The 23,772-nt window shown below is 43.0% G+C and overlaps 2 protein-coding genes across 5 annotated transcripts in view; one reads left to right on the top strand and one right to left on the bottom strand.

Annotated features, from left to right (window-relative positions):
- The window catches only part of LOC107386444 (serine/threonine-protein kinase PAK 3), a 46,771-nt gene extending 32,901 nt beyond the window's left edge, over positions 1–13,870 (top strand). For 2 of the 4 annotated variants that reach the window (XM_015960830.3, XM_015960832.3), the window contains 10 exons: positions 2,296–2,454; positions 2,540–2,714; positions 3,492–3,561; positions 6,512–6,560; positions 6,642–6,754; positions 8,450–8,567; positions 8,746–8,845; positions 8,954–9,150; positions 9,528–9,665; positions 11,584–13,870. In XM_015960830.3, the coding sequence (XP_015816316.3) occupies positions 2,296–2,454; positions 2,540–2,714; positions 3,492–3,561; positions 6,512–6,560; positions 6,642–6,754; positions 8,450–8,567; positions 8,746–8,845; positions 8,954–9,150; positions 9,528–9,665; positions 11,584–11,673 (1,209 nt within the window). In that variant the 3' untranslated portion in view covers positions 11,674–13,870. The remainder of the gene's footprint in view (positions 1–2,295; positions 2,455–2,539; positions 2,715–3,491; positions 3,562–6,511; positions 6,561–6,641; positions 6,755–8,449; positions 8,568–8,745; positions 8,846–8,953; positions 9,151–9,527; positions 9,666–11,583) is intronic. The other 2 variants (XM_015960831.3, XM_015960833.3) reach the window with 1 other exon arrangement.
- Positions 13,804–22,646, bottom strand: LOC107386443 (calpain-5). Its single transcript, XM_070555299.1, has 13 exons — positions 22,446–22,646; positions 21,577–21,765; positions 21,377–21,508; positions 20,350–20,558; positions 20,005–20,197; positions 19,727–19,917; positions 19,161–19,238; positions 18,888–19,083; positions 18,691–18,813; positions 17,129–17,331; positions 16,883–17,004; positions 16,671–16,807; positions 13,804–14,322 (listed from the first exon to the last, which is right to left on the bottom strand). Exons 2-13 carry the CDS (start codon positions 21,739–21,741, stop codon positions 14,149–14,151), a joined length of 1,923 nt encoding a protein of 640 aa, XP_070411400.1. The 5' UTR covers positions 21,742–21,765; positions 22,446–22,646; the 3' UTR covers positions 13,804–14,148.
- Between the last annotated feature and the right edge of the window lie 1,126 nt (positions 22,647–23,772).

The following is a 23,772-nucleotide window of genomic DNA, read 5'->3' on the forward strand; positions in this document are numbered from 1 at the left end:
CTACTCACTAGTGGCGTTTATTTAGAACACTACAGACTGCTCCATGCTACTTAACAGGCTCGCCCTGTCTATTTCATTGGCTGCATTCCTAAGAAGGCTGTGTAAACAAAACCTGGTCGCACCTGGCCCAGTCCAAACTGATGTAAGTGTAAAATGTAAATGTAATTGTACAATCTGTCCCACCTCCATACTTCCTGGTTCCCGAGCCAATCATTTTTCAGCCCCTGGGTTTGCCAAGTCTGCACCAGCAAATGCTACTGCACCGGCATATGTATCCCAGTGCCAGCCGGCAAAAAGCAGTAGCGTTGTGGAAAAAATGGAGGCCAGCAAACGGTGCAGCCCAGAAGTCATTTCTTATACCCGTCAGCAGCCATGGCATCCTTAGTCACACTCCTCACCTTAGCTCAACATAGCAAGCAGAGTGAAATGCTAGTGATGGGAGATGTCTTACACACCATTAATCTAGGGACGTCAACACGAACCTCGAAGGGAAACGAGGACGTGGCAACGTTCCAGAAAGTAAAGGAACAGGCTTACTGTTTAGATGCAGCTGGTTGAGGTGAGCGTGGAAGCTCAGGGTTGTCCGGCAAGAATCTGGAAGGCACGACGACAGGTCCAGTTGAAAGCTATAACCGCCCGGTATGACTCAAGAAGCCGGAACGGCTAGGGAGCTAAAGGATGAAGTGAGCGCGGGAGCACCGGCGTGACGTAATGAGCCGAGAGGCTTGTCTAAGTTGCAGCTGGATGAGGTGGGCGCAGGAGTCCTGAGTTGTTCGGCATGGAACTGAGAGACGGACAGGAAAGGAGTGAGCTGTGACCACCAGGCGTGGATAATGAGTAGCAGCAGTCAGGAAGCCACTGAGCGAGGCGAGCATGGGAGCTCCAGGCGTGCAACGTGACCATGTGAGCCGACGCGCTGGAAAAATAAAAGCTAAACTAACTTAAAATACGCTACCGTGTTAGACGCCATTACCCAACCCAAAACGCGAATGCTAAAGCCACGGATATAGAGCGACGACTGAGCTCCGATTGTTGTGAGGGACTTCCTGAAATAGGGTGAGCGTGATGACGTGGAGAGATGGAAACTGGTGCGGGAAATGCTGGGAAGTGGAGTTCAGGTAATGTCTTGTGCAAAGTGGATGTCTGGAGGACTGGGATCGTGACATCCTTTTGTTTTACTCCGATACCTGGTAAAGAAGGCTAGAGGTTAACGCGAAACTAACAATGCTAACAGTGAATTAGAAATAAAAGACTGTTGGCTCTAAAATAATCCAAAGCTGCTTTTTCAATTGCCAACAACTCAACATTACCGTGACATGGTTATCTACTGTACCTATTGAGTACCGCTGATCTAGAGTCTTCTTGCCCTGATCTGTAACTATCAACCAAATGGTTTTCTTTGATACACAGACTGCAGTACCTAAATTTGACCACAGGATGTCATTCTTACTTTATGCACCTTTAATTATTAAAACTTTTCACACAGAAATTCAGATTGGGTGAAATATCCTTTTAACCTGCATGTCTGAGCCCACATTGCTGACAGAGTTCCTCCAACCTCATCACCATTTTAGACATGAATGCATGCTGCTTAGAAAACCTGCTCAGGCTCTTTCTGCACTGCAGTCTTGGCCTGGTCTCAGAACCAGTCAGAGGCCCGGTTTGTCTGAACGCGGCTCTGGGACCTTACTCCAGACAGACTCTTTTTTCCCCCCTTTTTTCACACCAGAACTAAGCTTCACTGCTTCACTAATGCATGACGCGGGGGAAGTGTTTCCATTCCATATGAGGAAGAAGATCCAAGGCCAGTGTAGTTCTTGGATGAAGAGGGTAGCTCATTTGACATTATAAACATGCCTGTGACTTATTAATCAGAATTAATAAACAAGTTTCAACATAATGCACTATATTTCCTATAAAGCAGTTAAATGTGAAATTGTCATCCCTTTTTCCCCTTCCCATACCCCGACTCTTCCTCTGATAAACGACTGAATCCCCCCTCACTCTTGTCCCTCTGGCTCTCACTCCATTTCTAACGCTTTACTTTGCTATTATTAGATCCCTCATGATTATTAATCCTCAACTTTTCTTTATTCTTCCTAGAAAAGCTTCATATTTTATGTTTCTTTTTGAAAAACGTGGTTTATTTGGTGAGCATCTGGATCTGGTTCATGGTTCAGACTTAATGGTGGCTGCTTTGGGGATTGTGGTTTGCTCACACCGGGTGGAAACAACACAAAACAGTGTGACACGAGAGCTTTTTTCATCAAAACGAATGACCTCTCTACCATCCAGGGTGCCAAAACATCAACAACAGATCCCCCAATCGCTCCGCCCGTGTCCGAGGAGGAGGATGAGGAAGAGGAGGAAGAGGAGGAGGAGGAGGAGGAAGAAGAGGATGATGACGATGAGCTGCCCCCAGTCATCGCCCCTCGACCGGAGCACACCAAATCAGTGAGTTCAGTGGTTGCTGAAGTTGGGATCCTTTTAAATGAAGGGCTTGACTCATCCTGACCCCCTCCCCCCCTCCCCGATGCAGATCTACACACGCTCCGTCATGGAGCCTCCAAAGCCTCCGTCACCGGTCAAGGAAGTGGTGACTCCGCCAGAGTCGCAGGTCCAACCAGAGAATACCTCTAATACAATGTACCGCCACACGGACCGGCAGAGGAAAAAGTCCAAAATGACAGATGAGGAGATTTTGGAGAGACTCAGTATGTATCTTTAATTGATAACGTCTATTTTTATAGTTAAATATAATGAAGGAAACCTTTTTTTATATTTCTCTAACAATCATATTGTTTAAAGAGCAAGTCACCCCCAAATCACATTTTTTTTGCTGATAAACTATATAAAGGAGTGTCTAATCGTACTACAGACACGTGTAGTCAATAATTTGGCAGTTCAGTGCATCTTGGTTAAAACTCAAATATCCTGCCTAAAACTGTCAGTGTTGCACCATCGTCAGGGAAAAATTCTGCACTGTATTTGAATCTAAATCTGCCACCGCTATTGGCTAAGAGGTATGCTATGATGTCATCTGGTATATCATGATGTCATAATGCCATTGTGAGCCTGTGTGTGTGTGTGTGTGTATTTGTTAGCGGCTCCGCCCTCTCGGTCTGCCAAGCAACAGCATTTGTTGCATTTTTCAAACATGAAGTGGAAGTGAAGTGAGTTTATTGTAGGGGGTGACTTGCTCTTTAAGTCTGATAAAAGGTCCTTACACGTGTCAGAGTTTGTGTTTATAAGTTCAGATTCAATCATTGAATCTATTTTGACAGAAAATACCCAAAATGTTTGGTTTCTGCTTTCTGTAGTGGTCATGAGTTGTGTAAGAGAAACTGGAACAATAATTAGACAAAAGTACTTTTTTTTTCAACTCTTCTGAACTTTTCTTGACCTCTCCTGTCTGGAAAGTAGCTCTAACTAAAATGACCAGAATGCAACTTGAGGAGCAAAGGAGAATCATTATTTATGTGTTCCCTCTGACTCAGGGAGTATCGTGAGCGTGGGGGATCCCAAAAAGAAGTACACACGCTTCGAGAAAATAGGACAAGGGTAAGTCCGACCTTCCACGAACAGGAAATGAGATCTGTATCCAAAAAAGGCCATAAGCAAGATCGCATCCCCCTCTACCCTGTTCTTTAAAGTTTATCTGCTCATGCGTGACACACACGGACAGATAAACATGCTATGGTTCAAATCTGCCCTCACATGCTCTACATTTCCATATCTGACCAAGACATGCCTGAAACAGTGGCTAGCTGTGTGTTTACTCCCTGTTGAGGTTATCTTGTATTTATTGCTACCAGGAACTCTGCTTTATTATTTATAGAGTGTGACAGTAAGTGAGGGGAAAGGGGAAGAAGAGGCAGCTTCAGTTTGCAGTAGATGGAGGTGTAAATGAACGCTGGATGAATGCTTACACAGACCACAAGAGTTAAGAAGAAGAAGAAGAAAATATCATTTCTATAGCTCCTCTCAAGATAAAAATCACGAGGCACTTCACAAAAACAAAACATGTAAAATATAAAAAATAATCTAGAAAATGATTAAAATATATTTAAAATGAGCAAAAAATAGACATTTGTGATTAAAAAATGTTAAGAAAGAGAGAGAGTGAATAGGAAAGAGGGAAATCAGTGGATCCTGAGGAAGGTGGAATAGATAGGGAGAGCAAAACAAGGAGAGGGTGATGAAGGTCACACCAAAACCAGCTTGAACAAGTGAGTTTTCAGCTGCTTTTTAAAGGAGTCCACTGAGTCCACTGATCTCAGGCTCAGGGGGAGAGAGGTCCAGAGTCTGGGGGCCACAGCAGCAAATGATCTGTCACCTTTGGTCTTTAGCCTGGTGCGCTGCACAACCAGTAGGCTTTGATCACTGGACCTCAAGGACCTGCTGGGGGTGTAGGGACTAAGAAGATCACCAATGTAAGATGGTGCTTGTCCATGTAAGGCCCTATAGACCAGAACCAGGATCTTGAAATGAACCCTGAAGTTGACTGGCAGCCAGTGAAGCTGGAGGAGAAGCGGGGTGATGTGGGTGTGTTTGGAGGACTTGGTCAGAAGCCGAGCACAGGCATTCTGAACCACCTGTAGACGGTTCAGGGAGGTTCTACTCAGACACGTGAAAAGAGAGTTGCAGTAGTCTAAGTGTGAGGAGATGAAGGTGTGGATAACTGTCTCAAGTTCAGAGCGGGACAGAATGGGACTCAGCTTAGCAATGTTCCTGAGATGGAAGAAGGAAGAGCGAACAAGAGAACTGACATGAGAATCCAGGGTGAGAGCTGGGTCAAAGGTCACGCCAAGATTCCTGACGGAAGGTTTGGTGTGAGAAGCAAGCTGACCAAGAGAGTCTCTGACTTTGGGAACCAGCTTGTCTGGGGCACAGATGAGGATCTCAGACTTATCTTCATTCAGCTGAAGAAAGCTCCCAGCCATCCAGGTTTTAATAGAGTCTAAGCAGGTGTGTAACAGCTGCAGCTTAGACATCTCATGGGGCTTAAAGGAGATGTACAGTTGGATGTCATCTGCATAAAGATGGTAGGAGATTCCTTTGAAGGAGCTCAGGATGTGCTGAAGAGGAAGCAGATAGAAGAGGAAGAGCAGAGGCCCCAGCACAGAACCTTGTGGGACACCATGGGTAAGAGAGGTGGTGGAGGACCTAAACTTGGAGACGGCCACAGAAAAGGAACGCTCAGAAGGATAAGAGGAGAACCACTCCAGAGCAGTTCCTGATAGGCCTACCCAGTCTCTTAGCCTCTCCAGTAGCAGGTGATGGTCAACAGTGTCAAAGGCTGCAGTCAGGTCCAGCAGGACCAGAACAGAACAGTCCCCTGCATCACTGTGAGTCAGAAGGTCATTAAGGTAGCACCGGAACAGTTTTCCAGTCAGGTTGAGTTTTGGATGTTTCATATCAAAGGAATCAAGTTGTTCTCATATAACAGAAACGTAACGAGTGGGCCGAACTAATGCACGTTAAGTGTGGCTGTAACCTTAGTCCATTTTTATCTAATGAAGGGAGGTACAAAGTGTAGCCTGTGGGCCCTTTTCAGTCCTCTGAGGGATTTTGTGTGGTCCACATGCAAGAGTACGATGTTAATATATTATTCACTGATTTGAATATTGCTAAGGAGTTTGAATGAAGGCAACAGGACTCCATTGGTTTCTTGGTTTATTAGATAATTAAGTATTTAAATTGTCTGTTATCAGTTAAAAACAATGTAGGGATGTCCCGTTCCGATACTGATATTGGATATCGACCCAATAACACCACTGGATTATATTGGACTGAATCAAAAATCTCCAATATTAGCAGTACGCTCCGCTTTAAATTCCATGCCAGCAATTCTGTCCAGCAGCGCCTAGATCCAGCGTGCAAAGTCCACGTGATCAGAACAGTGTGTGCTAACAAAGCAGCAAGGAACCATGTCGGCCATGTGACTGTATTTTTCGTTAGTCAGAAAAAGAGGCTCAGTGCAACACTTGTCATGCACAAGTTTCCCGTGGTGGAACAGAACCGGGGAAGATGAATACGTCCAACCTCGCCGTGCATTCGAAGCAGGATCACAAAACGTTGCATGAGGATTGTGTGTGAAATTGAAACTTTAGACACTTGACTTGTAGCAGTTGGTCAGTGAACAATATTGTGGTTTTTTTTTTTTACTTGTCCCTAACCTCAGTTGTTCACATTTATGCGATCAAAGGTTAATAAAAAATTGGTCAGCTTTTTATACTTACTGTTGCTAGCTTTACTTTTCTGTTTGAGTAATATTACTTGATCAAGCCTTTTATACATCCCACACTATGAAATAGGTAAAGTGATTTGCACTGATATCATGTTGGATTGATATCGGTATCGTATCAGAAGTGAAATAAGTTGCATTGGGACATCTCTAGTCTTTTGTAGATTTTAGGCTAAATCTGGCAAAAGCCTTGTTTTTGTGTATCGGTGCTCCTTTATTTATTAACATTGATCCTCACTGATTTTGTTGTTTTCGTCCCATCAGAGCATCTGGCACCGTCTACACTGCTATTGACATAGCCACTGGTCAGGAGGTAAATTCAGACATTGCTTCTGATTTTAAACCCTCACGTTTGTCAAATTGCTACGTTATTTTTTTTATGTTTGTCTTTCAGGTGGCCATCAAACAGATGAACCTGCAGCAGCAGCCCAAGAAAGAGCTGATCATCAATGAGATCTTAGTGATGAGGGAAAACAAGAACTCTAACATAGTCAACTACCTGGACAGGTGAGTTTTTTTGAACACATACAGAAATAACAGAAAACCTTAAAAATGTCTATATTATGGAATGCCAAGATCCTGAAATTCCCATCAGATTTGCATTTAAAGCAGAAACCTGGAGATTTTTCTTCAAGGGCACCATCTGAAGGCAGAAAAATGTTTTACACCTTTAGCCCCTCTCCACACTTCTGTGATTATGCTGAAGCAACGCCTCTCGTTCATGAACACACACCTCTAGTCAGCCAACTGAGTGATAGATAGATAGATAGATAGATAGATAGATAGATAGATAGATAGATAGATAGATAGATAGATAGATAGATAGATAGATAGATAGATAGATAGATAGATAGATAGATAGATAGATAGATAGATAGATAGATAGATAGATAGATAGATAGATAGATAGATAGATAGATAGATAGATAGATAGATAGATAGATAGATAGATAGATAGATAGATAGATAGATACGGTGTAGTGTAGAGTTCAGGGGAAGTTCTGCTGAGGGTTACAAGATGAACGCTGCGATTATGCTTGTCAATCTTGCTGTAATCACGTTCACTTGGATAAAGGTACTGTCTGCCTGCTGTCTACCAACTACAACACATAACAGTAAAAAGTTGTATTTTCTTTTCTTTCTTTTCTTCATGAAGAACGATTTGTTATGAATAATTGAACTGTAGTTATATTTGTGTTTGGAGCACATACAAAAGGCTTATATGGTCTTGCAGCCCAGGCTCTGCAGTTCTTTCAGAGGTGCAGCTTGATGATATTTACTATACATAGGGCACATGTTTTGATGCTAAATGTTTTCGCTCTGGCTCAAGCTGTAATATTTGTTAATGTGTCATTTTTTTCTAATTGATCGTAAGTAATGCTGTAAATTCCCACCCCCAACATATACATATAAGCACACATATAAACTTGTCTGCAAGAAATGTCGCCAACTTTAGGTGCAGTCTAGGCACTCTGTCACTTTCACATGCTCTGTGATTGACATCTGTACATAAGTGAGTGTCTAATGCTATTGGCGAATGCTGAGTGGCCCTCAGTTCAAATTTCATGGGGCTCTACGGAATGGGAACAGGCTTAGCAAAAGAAAAAAGACATATTGCCTACTTTATATCACGTTTATGGGTTTCTCAAAAGTCCTATATAATAATAATCATTTATAATTCCCTAAAGGGGAAAACTCTTGCTGCTTTAAGATGTGTTTTATCCAATAAAGTCTCCAAAACGAAATATATTCATCAGCTTGATGACATACAAGTCGGTTATCAGAGGTCTACACAAACAGTGGTGCTAAGTTCATCTATAAATATGATAAAGGAAGATTTTCCTCAGGTGTAGAGTAAATGCACAGCAATATTTCTGTCGAGCTGTGTACTAATTATAGCAGAGGAACATTCTTATCATAATGACATTGAAGAATCCTCTGAACCACCTTTTCACTTCCTGTTCGGCTGCTGCTTTCTTTTTCTGCCTTTCCCCTATCAAACAGTTGTTTGATGTCGGAGTGATGAACACTTCTGCCCCCTAGTGCTCACATAAAGAAATAATCAGCATTCAAGTATGTTGTCTCAGCTCCGGTTTCAGCCTGATACCGCCACAAACATTCACTCCTCATTCACCGGGGGTCACGGCAACACCACGGGCTACTTTTCATCTCTTTATTTGTACTCTTTCATCCTTTTCTCAGCTACTTGGTGGGAGACGAGCTGTGGGTGGTGATGGAGTATTTGGCTGGAGGCTCGTTGACAGATGTAGTGACTGAGACGTGCATGGACGAGGGCCAGATCGCTGCGGTCTGCAGAGAGGTAAGAGGCCAAGTTTAGACATCAGCAAAAACTCCCACTGCATCCAAGGCCCATAATGGGATGGTCTCAACATTCAGTTTGGTACAAAAGCTCACAGAACACAACCTCCTGCTGAGAAATATAAAATCTATTTATAAAAGTAGATGCTGTCACTTTGTTTTCCTGTCTGTCTTTATAGTGTCTTCAAGCCTTGGACTTCCTACACTCCAACCAAGTTATCCATAGAGATATAAAAAGTGACAACATCCTCCTGGGAATGGATGGATCTGTCAAGCTCAGTGAGTTTTATGTTTTTATATTTTACTTTAATTCATCCACCATAGATGAAAGAATGAATGTGTTTGTTTTGTGAGTGACACTGTAATCACAAATGTTTTCTTCTGCAGCGGACTTTGGCTTCTGTGCCCAGATCACCCCAGAGCAGAACAAGCGCAGCACCATGGTGGGAACGCCATACTGGATGGCACCAGAGGTGGTGACTCGGAAGGCTTACGGCCCCAAAGTGGATATTTGGTCTCTGGGAATCATGGCGATAGAGATGGTGGAGGGAGAGCCACCTTATCTGAACGAGAATCCACTCAGGGTAAATACACCTGCAGCACATGATTGTTTCACAAGATGCTTTATTTTCAGTTAAATAAAAGGTGTTTTCATGTTTTAGTTATTTTTTATTTGTATGTGAACCTTTAGAACTTTCAGCTTGGCAACTTTGGCCCACATCTTATCTGGTTTTGACAGAAGTGCCTTAAAATGACATATTTTATTTCTCTGTGCAAAGTTGTAAAGTCTTTGGGTCCTTAAACACCCAAATTACAGAATATCACATCAAATTAAAGTCAGAAGCCAAAATCATTTTTTATTTGGTACTCCTTTCAGATCTTTAAGCTAAGATTATTGTTGCGATTTAGAAACACTAACACTTCTAAGTTCCCTGATGTGTGACTACACTTGTTTCTACAGGCGCTTTACCTAATAGCAACCAATGGAACTCCAGAGCTGCAGAACCCTGAAAGACTTTCATCCGTCTTCAGGGACTTCCTCAACCGCTGTCTTGAGATGGACGTGGACCGCAGAGGCTCTGCAAAAGAGCTGCTCCAGGTAACCCTGGCACAAGTGAATCTCGTAACTCTAACCTCCCCATCAGAATATAATCTCATGTTTTAGCCTTTCAAAGACTACAGTCGTTTCAAGTTGTCATCATGCCATACATTTATTCCCTGTGTATCTCAGGGAAAGTTCCCTAATTTAAATTTTACTCAACTTTTACTGAAGGACTCAAAAGGTACTGAAAGAAAAGATTTGGGATTCCAAATCTTTTGTTCCTCCCTGTGTATTAATTGTAATTGTATTAAGCTTTTACAGGAGAACCCCAAAAACATATCTGAAACTTTATCTGCGTTTATACCAAAACTATAATAGATACAAAAAAGCTACTTCAACATGTTGGAGTCCATTAGCTTGTGACCTATTTTTAATGTGAATGATGTTTCTAGAATAAAATGTGTTGATGCTTAAAGAGCAAGTCACCACAAATAAACTTTTTTTTTGCTGATAAACTAAATAAACGAGTGTCTAATCGTGCTGCAGACACGTGTAGTCAATAATTTGGCACTTCAGTGCATCTTAGTTAAAATTTAAATATTCTGCCTAAAACTGGCAGTGTTGCGCTGTCGTCAGGTAAAAACTCTACACTGTATTTGAATTTAAATCTGCCACCGCTATTGGCTAAGAGGTATGCTATGATGTAAACTGGTACATTATGATGTCACAGTGCTGTCGTGAGCCTGTGTGTGTGTATTTGTTAGCAGCTCTGCCCTCTCGGTCTGCCAGGCAACAGCATGTGTTGCATTTTTCAAACATGAAGTGGGAGTGAAGTTAGACTCTGGTAGGGGGTGACTTGCTCTTTAAAAAGAAAATTAGATTATTGGCTCAATTCTAGGCTTTTCACATTCATTCCAATGATGTTTGTGTGGCATGTTTGTTTGTAACTTGCGTTGCCATAGTAATATATATCAGAAATTAGCTTCAATATAGAGATATCCAATCTCCCACGACCCTTTTAAAGTTTGAATGATGTTTCTATGTTGTGTTGATACAGTAAGCTATGGTCATGCACCTTCTCCCTATTTATTTGAGGGGCAGGCTATTAATTAATTAAAACACCTCCTAAGAATTTTAGACTTACTTTAAATCAAATAATTTAGCAGTTTAAACTAGGAATGTCCCGATCCTGAGATTGAATTGGGTTGATTTTTTTTCATATTTTTCAGCAATCAGAGATCGACAATTAGAACTGGCAAGTCTTGCAGACCTCCCAAAATAGACCATGAGCACGTTGGCATATACTACTTCCAGGGGTAAAACTCCCGTGGAGGGCTCCTTCTCCTGTGGGATAGTCTCGCCCTGTTTATGGTCGGGTTTTTACAAAAGAAGGCAACCAAATGGATGATGAATCAAGCGGCAATTTGATTTTCTCAAGATGTCTGCAACACTTGCCAAACTGCTCCACTCTCCTGTCGGCTCACGCGAGTTTAAATCCTTCTAGGGAGACCTCTGTCTGCTATGAGCTTGTTCATCCACGTCTATCGATCTGTTCTTTTTCGTACTTTGGAGTCCATCTTCACAGTCGCAATTCACCACAAAATAAAACTACCGGAAGTATAAAACTACATCCGGTCTAAAAACAGGAAGTTGATTTCATGGGATTTACAACAATGTATTTCAGCTTTATGAATTTCAATAGTAAAAGCAAACTTTGGGATCGGGACTCGAAGCCGGATCGGATTTGAAGTTAAAAGATCGGATTGAGATCAGAAGTCTAAAATGCTGGTTGGGACATCTGTAATTTAAACACAACCCTATATTAAATGTTAGCTTTTTTAGAGATATGCTGACCTTGACTGGATTTAACTCTTTCAGCAGCAGGTCAACTTGGTAAGGTGTATCTTAGTTATTTAGTCTAATTAAAACATTCGTGGAACTTCAGAGATAAAAAATGTCTTTTCTGCCATTCCAGCATTCCTTCCTGAAGCTGGCGAAGCCTCTCTCCAGCCTGACGCCTCTGATTGTAGCTGCGAAGGAAGCCATAAAGAACAGCAGCCGTTGAGGAAGGGCTCGCTGTCCGCGCCCGAGGCCGGAGCCCTGCCTGTGATGAGCTGCCTCAGGCCGTCAGGGGTTTGTGGGTGTTGTGACAGCAGAAGGTGGGGGTTCATGTGACTTACAGTGACAGCACAAGGACAAGCACCCCCCCCCCCCCCCTCTCCAGGCCTCACATGTAGGATGGCCTTGCAGCCTCTGGGCCACGCTGCTGAAAAAGACCTTGCCTCCTTGTTTACTTCTCCAGCACTGCACATGTAGAGCAGTCTATCACAAGTATGCGTGCGTGCGTGTGTGTGTGTGTGTGTAAACAAACTGTGCACATTCATTTGCGCCATGTCTTGTTTAGGATTCAGTTGCTTCCTAAACTGGAAAAAAAGAAAAGAAACTGAAGAGGAAAGGCGCTTTTATTCTGCAGAGAAACAGAGATTTCTGTCCCCATCCGGCTGCAGACTCCAGCTACTTTCTTCTTCTCCCCTTGTGGAGCATGATTCGGCCACACCTGCAACCACGGAAACCAGCGGACGTGGAGGAGCAACTCCGAAACCCGACGTCAGCGCGCATGACCACGGTTCGGCGGAATAACCTCGCTGATCCTCCACAGATCTCAACACGCTGCATTTTGTCATGTTCAATGTGTGTAAGTGTAGAGGTGCAGCTACCGGGGAAAATCAGGAATGAACTCACTCGATCCATGCCAGCTTTAAACGCCCTCCAATATCCAATATTTATTATGTTTCATTTGAGCCATGTTTTTCTAAGCCAGTGCACATCATGGTGTTTTGCTGCTGTTTCCATTATTTCAAGTAAGATTCTCAAATATTCAGTGTTTTGAACATTGAGTTTTGAGGTTAAAGTTGAAGGAAGTTTATGGGTTCTGTTAAATAATGTGACAGGAAATCCTGTGGTGGGGCTCAACCCACCCATAATAATTTAAATAAAATATAAGCTGCCTTTCCTTCAAAGTGTTTGGATTAGATCTGCTGATCCACCTTCCCTCCTTCCTATTTAAGATGCTGCTCATTCTAATTTTGTTTGTGTCTTATAACGCTGACGTAAGGATTTTAGAGGAGAAAATGTCCCGATTGTGCCCTGGAGGTTTACATTCCTGTCAAACCTGGTTTGAACTCATTCCTGCGCAGGCACAGATGCGATCTTGTGTTTCTTTACACAGCTTCCCTGTGTGTGTGTGTGTGTGTGTGTGTGTGTGTGTTCGGGGGGAGTTACCTCATGTTTTCCACCTTTATGTTTGAGGTGCTTTGTCTCACTGAACTTCTGTACGGATAGACAGTGAAGGAGTGGTTGAACAAGCAGGAGGAGCAACAGATTTCATGCATGTAAAACTAAATATACACTAATCTTTCCAACAGGTTGCAGCAGTTAGGATGTGTATGTATGTAAATAGGAGAGGAAACCCTTCTTTTTTCACAAATATGTAACTTAAATAACAATATTCAGGTTGCTGTATCTATAAAGGTTTTGCACCTTGGAAATTGGGAAAGGGGGTGAGAAAAACAGACCCTGCCCTCCTGGATTCAGCCTCTCCTGTTTGGATTTGACGAGATGCTCCTTCATCTGAACTGACCTGAGAGCAGCTGGATGCAGCTCTCTGTGTGCAGGCCCACACAGTTCAGTCTAGTCTGTTGTCCTGAATGTGTGTGTGTGTGCGTGTGTGCACGGCCTGTGGAGAAGCTTCGCTGGCCCTGGGACATTTGGCCTCTGACCTTTTACAGGACTGAACTATGAGCACAAAGGTGATTCTCAGGATGAGAGACACCGTGGACGTGCACCCCCCGTCCTGTTTATTTCTGTGGTTGCTCCTGTACATTCCTTTCTTCTGAATGTGTAAACCTGTACACGTGGTGTGGAAATTCCTCTATTAATGTGTATCAAGAGAATGGAACAAAGACAAAAAAATTTTGCTTTTTAAATTATTATCTTTATTACTCTTATTGTCTAGCTTTGTAAAACTGCTGATCCATCTGGCATACCTCAGCAGGTCTCTCCCCCGCCTTTGGAAAAGGACAAACGCGTCTCGGGGTGGGGGGAAAACGAAGTTTTGGATAAACTATTTTTAACTGTGGTTGAAGCAATAGACTTTTTGAACTTTGAGTCGTGCATGGCTGTGTCTTGAGTGTAAAAAAAAATAATGTACTAAATATTGCAGTTTGGGAATTGGACTGAAATAAAAGGAAAACGAGAAGAAATTCTGTTTGACTCCCAACACCTGCAGAGGTTTTTCCATCATCACAAACTGGAAGAATGTTTTAATGTTTTATTTTTTTTAAATGTTCAAGATTTGTGTCTCACAGTATAGTTTCACAGAATACATTTATAAAAACATTGGTAAAAAAGTTTTAGATGCACATTGACAACTAGAAGTTAATAAAAAGAACCCACCCAAAAAACCTTATAGCTCAAAAAAAAAAAAACTTTAAAACGAGGTTTTCACAATGCCACAAGTAACAAGTTCAGTCTGATGGGATCAAATCCCTGTCAGTTGAGTCGACGTGACTATCCTCAGGCTGATGACGCCTTCGGCCTTCTCCTGGTTGTTTTTCATCATCTGAAGCTTCTGAAGGCTGGAGTTGTCTGTTGGCAATCCAGGCAGCACCACCTGGCCCATGAATTCATCCTTCACTGTGTTGCTGTTCCACACCTAAAACGCAGTCGGAGAGAAATCATACTGTGGATTTGTGGAAATATCTCGTTTCCAGTGAGGGGATTTCTAAACAAGTACCCGCCCTGAATCTGGAGGGTTGCAGGGTCCAGTCCCGACTGTCACAGTCGTGTCTAGGGGTAACAGTATGCTAAAATCGTATTGGGTCCGGTTCAGAGTTTTAAAGTGTTCGGTTCGATTCATTTTCAGTATATTATATTTACTTATTTAATAATATCAGAACAGTGGCGTGTCTAGATCTATAAAACGGGGTGGCCCAGGTGAGGCACAACTTTGTGCATGGGTGGCACCAATGGTTATGCTTTTTTGTTTCATCCTCAAGCCTTTTGTAGACAATGAAAAGCCTGTTTAAAAGGTAAATTAGTGTGGTGGCACCTGGGGTGGCCAATCAGATTCCAAGGGTGGCATGTGCTACCCCAGGCCACGCCCCTGTATCAGAAGCGGCTCCTATAGTGAGCAGAACCAGGTGTCATCACAGGCTGCTGATCTAGCATGATGTCTAGTTGTTTCACAAGTTATTCGCACAGCTATGAGTGTCACGTTCATACACGCCAGTGTTGTGTTTGACTGTTGATGCGCCGTGTTTTTATTTCTGCAGCGAGCCTTAAAAACTCGCCTCACACCGCCCAGAGCTTCTTTAAACTTGCATTAAATAACGAGCTTCCTCTGCGCCGTATTTTTCGTTGTAGGATGAAAACTTTACATCGATTGTCCCAGAGAGAAAATTCAGCAGACATGTTTGTTTACATTTTTCCGCTGCATACAGTGTGAGAAGGGAGGGAGGGGCGAAGCTCCATTCAGAGTCTCTACAGGCACCACGGTAGCAGCGACAGCTAGCTGGTTTGATCCGCTCTAAAAAGGCGTGTATCAGAATTTGCAGATCACATTTTTTTTTAAACAGATTGGGCGCATGCAGCCGTCATGCGTCACTCAATACAGCATCCATACAGAAACTCACCTAGGAACTTTTATCAGCTGCTGTTAAATCACGCAAATAAAAATTCATTGGTTAACAGAAAATTAACCGAAACGGTATGCAACTGGAACAAACCAAAATGGTGCAACCCCGCCCTCCTCCTGTGAACCATTACACCCCTAGTTGTGTCCTCAGTGGCGCCCCCAGAAAAGTTTCAAAGGGCCATGGGGCCAGAGAAAATGTTGGTGGCACACCAGACGGATCCTCGTGGCAACTCTGGGAAAGTTTAGCCTGCAATAAATTCTCCTTCATTAATTTTCATTAAAGAAAAATAATAAATGTATGGTTTGCGTAAACATCAATATGACTTAAGAACACTGTTCTTTGCTGAGTGGCCAGTGGGGTGGCCAGCAATTTTCCCTGGCCACCCCTTGGGAACGCCACTGTGTGTCTGCTGGTGGTGGATAGAAGCACCAGTGGCGCCAGTGTAGGGCTGCCTTGGTTCTGTCAGTGCGTCACAGGACAGCTGTAGCTACAATGTAGGTCATCATCACCAACGTGTGAATGACTGGCTAGTTGTAACACTGGGGGGGGGGGGTCGTAGAACCCTAAAAGGCACAGTATAAATACAGGCACTTTTAGCATTCTGGGCTTTTATGCCTAGTTTGCAGTTTCTAACTCTTATTCATTAAAAGCCTTTAAAGCTGGGGCTAAAGGGGAGGAGAGCATTTTGAATCATTATAGCCTCTCCTGCGAAAAGCTGAAAAACCACTTCTCATGCCATGCACGCAGTGTTAGAAAGCGCTGTTTCTCACATGTTCCTGCTCATGCACACATTATTCTAACAGCTGAATTTTCTCGGCCTTCATCGGGTTCTGCAGAAGCTTCTAATCAAATCTGCAGTGTTCACGCAGGGAAACATCTAAAACAGACAGGAATATCCAACACTTACAATGCTAGCACACTCCTGCTAAGGCTACAACCGCTTAAAACAATAGTCCGAGTTAGTGCGAGGTTTAACGCTAGGCCAATCACTTAGTTCAACGTGCAACATGGTAAAAAGGTTTGTATGTAGCGCCTTCCCCCCACCCCCCCCACCCCCACAGGTGCTTTACAAAACCAGTTCACCCGAACAGACACTTATACGCTGGTGGTGATGAGCTACATTGTCGCCACAGCTAGGTTGCACCAACAGAGGCTGCCGTGGACCAGCACAAGTTACTGGAACGCATGACCCTTTACGCTCTAGGCTCATTTAAAAGAGGCCAGGGAAGTTTATCTAAAATCAAAAAAATCTACAAACCCAATCTTTAACTCAAGCATCTTCCAGCCTAAAACAAGGAGTCCTTACAGCCTTTCTGGTTTTTGACAGCTTCAGTCCCTTTTCACAGACATTTTTTTTTAATCATACCTGCACTGTTATAGGCTTCCTGGGTTTTTTCCTGTAGAAGACACCACTGGTTGCAAACTCTGGATTCAAAGTATCTGCCTTGATGGTGGACTTCACCGATTTGCCCTCACAGTATATGACGACGTACGGGTCAGCACCTGCATGGGAACACGTGAAGGCTCAGTTGGTTTCTGTAAACTGCTGATGTTTGGTGCCGAGTTCAGCTCTCTGACCTCCTGTTCTGTCCTGGTTCTGGAGTCCCTCAGCTCCGTGGACGTAGACATGAGTGACAGCTTGTGGGTAGCCAATGATCGAACTCCAGCATTTGATCTGTGGCTTGTCTGCAGTCAACTCCCTGTGAAAATGGAACAGGACAAATTAAAGTCCCCGTCGGTCTGACTTTCATCCTGAAACCAGAAAAGGTAAAAACCAGAGAGGATGTCAGAGTGGTTTGCCGACCCAACTCTTGACCATCTCACCTGCAGCCAGAGTCGACATCAGTGAAGACCCGTAGCATATAATCCCCCAAGACCTGAGGCTGGAAGGTTGTGGGGATGATGATGTATCGGCCCTGCGTCAGCACTTTCCTCCTGAACACTGTGCGAGCGTTAATGTAGGTGCAGTTCTCCACACACGACTGGGTCAGGAGGTCATGCAGACGATACTTCCTGTTCAGCTCCACCTAAAAACAAACGCTGGGTTTACTCTTCTTCTACTATTAATTAGTAAGAATTAGCAATTGTTTCAGCTTGTTGCCAGTTGCAGCAGGAAGAGGAAAAAATGTTACCGATTCATATTTTCTGCCTCATGGTGGCAGAAAAAAAAAAGATTTCATTAAATTTTATTCGATGTGGGTGAATATTGTTCCTATAAATATCTAAAAATCTGTTACTTATGAGGAGGTATCATGGTTGTACGATGCCACAATAATAATCACAGTTCCAGCCTTAAGGTCACACTCAGCTGTAAACATCCTTCAGGCGTGTTTTAAACCACCAGCCGCTCCATGGCTTCACACCATCCTTTTACGTTAACCACAAAACTAAAGCAGGTTTGCAGTGGAGAAACATCCGTGCACAGCCTGCAGTTTGTCAGATGAAGGAGGAAACTTTAGAGAGGTTGAGGGTTAAACCGAAGTCACCGCTTCAGTTTCAGCGTTTAATCACAGCTCTTCGTGTCTCCCTCCACACTTCAACAGCACTTAGCGATAGGACGTCACTGTGGGTTTGATCTCCTCACACTTTGCAGGAAATGTGCTGCCAGTTTAGCCCCAAAGCCTCATTTTAATGAAACAGACAGCTTGAAGTTTGTTTTGTCCATTTCTCTTTCAGACATTTGCACATTGGAAGGATTATATTATTGTTTGTACCCAGTATGAGATTTCAGAGAGGGTGAATGTGCGTTTAAGGCCGTTTTAACCTCCATCTGTTATAAAACGTTTTCCTGAGATATAAACAGTCAAACAGCAGACAGGAACTGAAAGTGTCTGAACGTTCCAACTATCCTAAAAGTACTTGTGTCCACATTGCTGTTAAAGCTTTGCGTGTCACGATTCAAGTTCCTGGACTGTTTTCATGTCTCAGAACTCATCTAATCACCTAATCATGCTCACCTGAGACTATTTGAGTGTTCCGCCAATGTTTCCAATGATTTAGGCTTCCTACAGTCACCGCTTGGTGCCAGATCATCCACAAGCCTCACACAGCTTCTCAGTCTCATGCAGCCTCACACCTCCTTACACATGCAGCCTGACAACCTCAAGTAGCCTCACACAACCTCAAGCAGCCACATGCAACCTTACAGTCATGTTTAGTCCAGTCAAGTCATTCAAGCCAAGTCATCATTGCCTAGCCAATTCAAGTCTGGTTTGTTGTATTAACTCCAGTCAAGCTGAGTCAAGTTTCACCACACCAATCCATCCTGGTTTTCCTTGTTCCGTTCTGCATCAGCTGAATCCTTTGGTCCATAAACAAAGAATTTAACTTCTGGTGAAATCTTAAGGTTTGTAAAGAATAATAAAGAAAAGGCTGATGAACGTTACCCTGTACACACTGAAGCCAATGCTTAGATTTTCTCCTTGACCATATTTTCTGTGGATCTTCATGTCTCTCTGCTGCAGGGAGATCAGCACCTCATCAGCCTCTTTTGTGAGATCAAACAGGTACTGTGAAGAAACAAACAAGAATAGTCTAGATGTGTATATGACTAAGGAGAAGATGCATCTGGAGTTTCTAATACCTGTGGGTTCTGCAGGAACGTCTGCTTGTGGTTGGCGCAGCCTCCACAGCGGTTCAGTAGTGGGTCAGAGTTTTTGGTCCAGCTCCCAAAGTTCACCACCTCGTTCCACGTCTTGTGGATGCTGATCTTGGAAGTGTTCATGAGACGGCAGACATCTGCATCCGTGTAGAACTTACACCAGTCTGTGAAGGACATCCTGTTGATGTAAACAAACAGCTGAGTGAACCATCAGACAGACGAAACAGGTAAACATCAGAGATCCGTTTGACTCACCAGAACTCTCCATCATCCTCCACAGTGATGCCCAGGTTGCCCCTCTCTGCGTCACCGACCTTTGACCATTCCTCTGAGCTAAAAAACAAAATAAAGAGGTTTTATGAAGTGTATGACTTATATTTGGATAAATCATTCATTTATACAGCTACTGTTTAATCAGAGAGAATAAATCATGGGCAGAAGTTTCACTAATGGAAGCCAACAAATTGAGTTTTTATTTTAGGGGAATTAAAACAGCTATCCTGTTATAAACTTGCTACGTTATGCTGTTTATCATGAATCTTTAGAAACTAGATCATCATCATCAGTAGAAGGGGCCATATATGGGCAACAGGAACCACAGCAATTGGATTAATGAACTTAAAGGTTGTATAAATTCTAGAAAAGTTGCCAAAACTTGTCTCATTTGTTCAAACCAAACTACACATAACTGACACTGAGACCATAACACCATGATGATTTGGTTAATAAAATTTTAACCTTTAGTTTCAGTTACATTTTTGCTCAAAATGGGCATTTAGATTAAGGTGACAGTGCAATAAATCTTATGGAGTGGTCCTGACCCGTCACTCCACGCTCCTTTCCACTCAATCTTGCCCCAAGGGTTTCTCATCCGGATCAGGGGGATGGTTTCATTTTTAAAGTAGGCCAGAAGCCCGTGACCCAAGCGCACTCGCTTCACTGCCGTTACCGAGTATGCATGGCCTTTCACCAGCCCGTTTTGCATTCTTAGCTCTCTCTCACCCGGGTGTGCCTGTGAAGTTTGAGAAAAAAAAATGTAGAACATTGAGTCCAGGCTCTTCAAAATACAGGAACAGGAGCAAAAAGGAGCAGAACAGACCTTGATGGAGCAGCTGATGATTCCTCCTCTGTCAAACACTTTGAGCAGGTCATCAAACAGCTTATCTTGTTTCTGCTGATTGTTGTAGAAAGCCTCCTCCTCCAGGTTAATGGCTTCAGATACCGCTCCACTGAAATCCACCACAGCATCTCCGGTATTTCCCCCCTCCAGGGACTGGTAGCAGCCAGACAGTCTGGACACAGTCAGAGCAAAAGGAATGAGTCCAAGGAATAAAAGTGGGAAGATCAATGCCTGCTGAAAACACCACAGCTTTTTACATTCTTCTGAATTTCAGAAATACAAACTTCTCTTTAAAAATGGACGGTTTGACTGATTTCCACTAACTTGGCATAGGCCTTCTCCAGCAGAGCGCTCCAGAACTCCTGTCTCTGCTTTGAGTGACAGTAGACGAGTTGTCCGTTGACCGTAGGTAACCGGTCGTCGATCACCACGTCCGTCCACTGACCGAAGATCCAGAACTGAAAGTGGAAGATCCCGGCGTAGTTGCCTGGGTGGTTTGGGTCCCACTCCTGCTCCTTCCAGTCTGGAATTACCTGGAAGCACAAAAACAAAGCATCCAAATGTGTTTCAGTAGGAAAACCTTCAACAGTAAAAACAAGTGATCAGCTGTCTGACCCGACCCGAGTATCGGTTGTACTTTACTTCAGACATGACTGATTATAGGTGTGACACAGTAATTTAAGGCCCATCAGGGTGACAGACCGATCCTGTTGTAGTGATTTGACAGGAATTTAATCGCTTCATCTGTCACAGCTTCCATACAACTTAGTTCCCTCACCTGCGCTCATTCCACCGTAAGAAACTCCATTTCCCCGATAAGATGGAATTTTTATTAAACATTTCAATATGAAAGACTGAATGAAACCAATCTGTAGGCAAAACTGTAGATGTTAGAGGGGTGTGTGTGTGGGGGGGTGGGGGTGGGGGGGGGGGGTAGGACAATGACCCTGGAGAACAGCCCGATTTTCAAGCATAAAATCAACTACCAGTAAACCGGTTGTACCAGAATGGGTGGTCAAGCCCCAGCCAAACTTACACCAGAAGCTTGTTAGCATACAGCAGAGCTGCTGAGCCAGTTCAGATTTAAGTGGAGGTATTTGTTGATACCAAGTGCAGGTCAGGTCACGGTTGGGCCGTGCCTTTTTGGTGCTGGCTCCTACACTTGGGAACCAGTTGCTTTTGGTGGTGTGTCCATCACCTTCGTTGATGGCTTTAAAGTCTCGTCTGATGACCCACTTTTATGCCAAGGCATTTCAGGAATAGCACATTAGACTTAGTGTCTTTTTACTGTATTTTATTGTCTGTTTACCACTTATTTTTATTCAGGTTTAAAAGGACAAAATAAACTGACCTTCTGCCAGAGGTGAGGCTTTAAAGCCAGACAGGAGCAGGCAGCTACGAACCAGCAGTTCCCCACCTCCCCCTGGTTCAGGTCATGAGAGCTGATGCCCGCCACAAACAGGTGAGGTGACTCGCAGATCTCCTACAACACAATTTACCTCTCAAAACTAGGAAATTGTGCATTTTTGTTTTAAAGACTTCTAAACTTACCCCTGGTCGTTTCCACTCCACCCTGCCAGGAATGGGTTTACTATAATACAGAGATGAATTGGTGGCAGGAAACTCTGGATCTTCAAAGAGGATCTTGTCCCTGATACAGTTCTGCTTCAGGTCAGCATAGTGCTGGTTCTTGTAAGGGACCACTGAGGAGAACATGGCTGGGACGCTGAAGTCTCAAAGCTGCAGAAATGAGAAAAGACAAATTCAGAACTTTCATTATTATAGTGAAAACTACGACTGCTTAGTTTTCATACCAGAGTGGACCAAACTGTGACACTAAATCCAGAATTCCTTCATGTGCCTCCACAGACAGAAGGCAAAACATTCAGATATCTTAATTATGATGAAAATATTTTCCTAAATGACTAAAGATGACTAAAAGTATCATGTCTGCTGAGCTTTTTAACATTTAGTAGCATAAAATAAAAGAATGATCACTTTTAAATGTCTACATTTGATCCAGTTTTGTCTAAAAAAATCTAAAGTCAGAATATGAAAGTTTTCCCTTTAAGACACAAGATGAACAGCCTAATTATAGCTTGAGTTCAACAAGTAAACAACCTCAATGTCCTGGCAGAGAAAAGAAACGTAAAAATAAACTATTAATAAAGTAAATAAGAACATTTACACATATAAATCAAAGTGGAGTCAAAATAAACAGTACCTTTGACAGCAGCAGGAAATCCCCTTTACAGCGTTACAATAAGGAAGTTTCAAGGTCTTGTTTCTACCTGTCTATGGCCCCTCCCACTCTCTGATACACACACACACACACACACAGGCCTAGTTTCTGCGAGTGAATGGCTCAGAGCCACACCCCGGCTCTCTTTGTTCCTGCAGACTGGACTCTGATGACATACCAGCGATTGTACCTGAACGGTGAGATGGCCACCAGCTGATGAGATTGTGTTTTTGAGAGTTCTTGAAATGTTTTAATCCATTATGGCTGAATGCAAGTGCACCAAATGTGTGTAAAATGTTAGATCCTAATATTGTTTTGCTCTTGTTTTCTGTTAGATCTGCTGTGTCAGACATGAAGGTGTGCACCAACATGGTGGAGATGTTGATCGTCTTTAAATTAACCTCAGATGAGTTCTCGTCAAGCTGCTCTTCAGCTGATCGCAATCAACAGAAACACACACCTGATGGTGATCATTAAAAGCAGAACTCACCTGAAACCCCTCCGAAGCTCTTGAGAGATGTCCAACCTTCTTGTTAGAAGACCCAAACGCACCTTTGCCTGAGCTTAAGGGGGTTTAGCTCCACTCTGAGGACTTCTCCACACCTGCAGAAAACCAGTCTGACAAGCTCATCTCTGACTTACTAGTAAAATCTCACCATACCTGTTTAATTCACTTCATTTAGAGCAGGGGTGCCCAATCCTCCAAGGGGGTATCCAGCAGGTTTTGTAGTTTCTCTGCTCCAACACACTTGATTCAGTGACTGAATCACCTGTGCAGCAGTTCATCAGGCTCTGCAGATGAAGCTTTGAAACATATATATACAACAATGAATTAGATCGGTACTGGATTATGGGAGTATTGTGTATAGCTCTGCATGCAAAACATTGTTGCTGAGGATTGAAAGAATACAAAATCAGGCCTTGAGAATTTGTTGTGGGGCGATTAAAATGTCGCCTGTAGTGTCTCTGCAAGTTGAAATGGGAGAAATGCCAATAGGACTGAGGTTTAAGAAAAATTTACTGAACTATTGGGCTAGTATTCAAGGATGTTCAAAGGATGGCCATTTGGTTAAAAATGTAATGTCTTTGTATGGGGAACATGGGTTTGAACATGGTGATTGTTTGCTTGAGAAAGCAACCACATTAGCAGAAGGGTATAACTTAACTGGTACTACCTTTGTAAATAAGTATTTACGTTCAGTGACTCCGAATTGGCTTTTTCCTAGGTATGATATTGACTTTTATCTTAAATATGATGTGTATGAATAAGGGCAAAGGTAACTGGGATAGTATTTTGAATGACAGGTTAGATAGTGTTCATAAAAATTATATACCAATCTTTACAGATGGATCGAAAGACTCTGTGAGTGGAAGGACGGGTTGTTCTTTCTATATTCCGGTGGTGGGTAAAGGGGAGAAAATTAGAACTCCAGATGGTATGTCAGTTTTTACAGTTGAAATGCTGGCAATTTATTTTAGTTTGGATTGGATTGAGCAAAATAGAT

This window comes from Nothobranchius furzeri, chromosome 10 (genome assembly GCF_043380555.1).
Source record: "Nothobranchius furzeri strain GRZ-AD chromosome 10, NfurGRZ-RIMD1, whole genome shotgun sequence".
NCBI lineage: Eukaryota > Metazoa > Chordata > Actinopteri > Cyprinodontiformes > Nothobranchiidae > Nothobranchius > Nothobranchius furzeri.

Excerpts from the sequence above, each read along its gene's own strand:
- LOC107386443 (XM_070555299.1), bottom strand. The coding sequence starts at position 21,741 with ATGTTCTCCTCAGTGGTCCCTTACAAGAACCAGCACTATGCTGACCTG. Across the intron at positions 21,509-21,576 it reads TGGAGTGGAAACGACCAGGG|GAGATCTGCGAGTCACCTCA; the intron begins GTAAGTTTAGAA and ends ATTGTGTTGTAG. Across the intron at positions 19,918-20,004 it reads TCATCAGCTGCTCCATCAAG|GCACACCCGGGTGAGAGAGA; the intron begins GTCTGTTCTGCT and ends CAAACTTCACAG.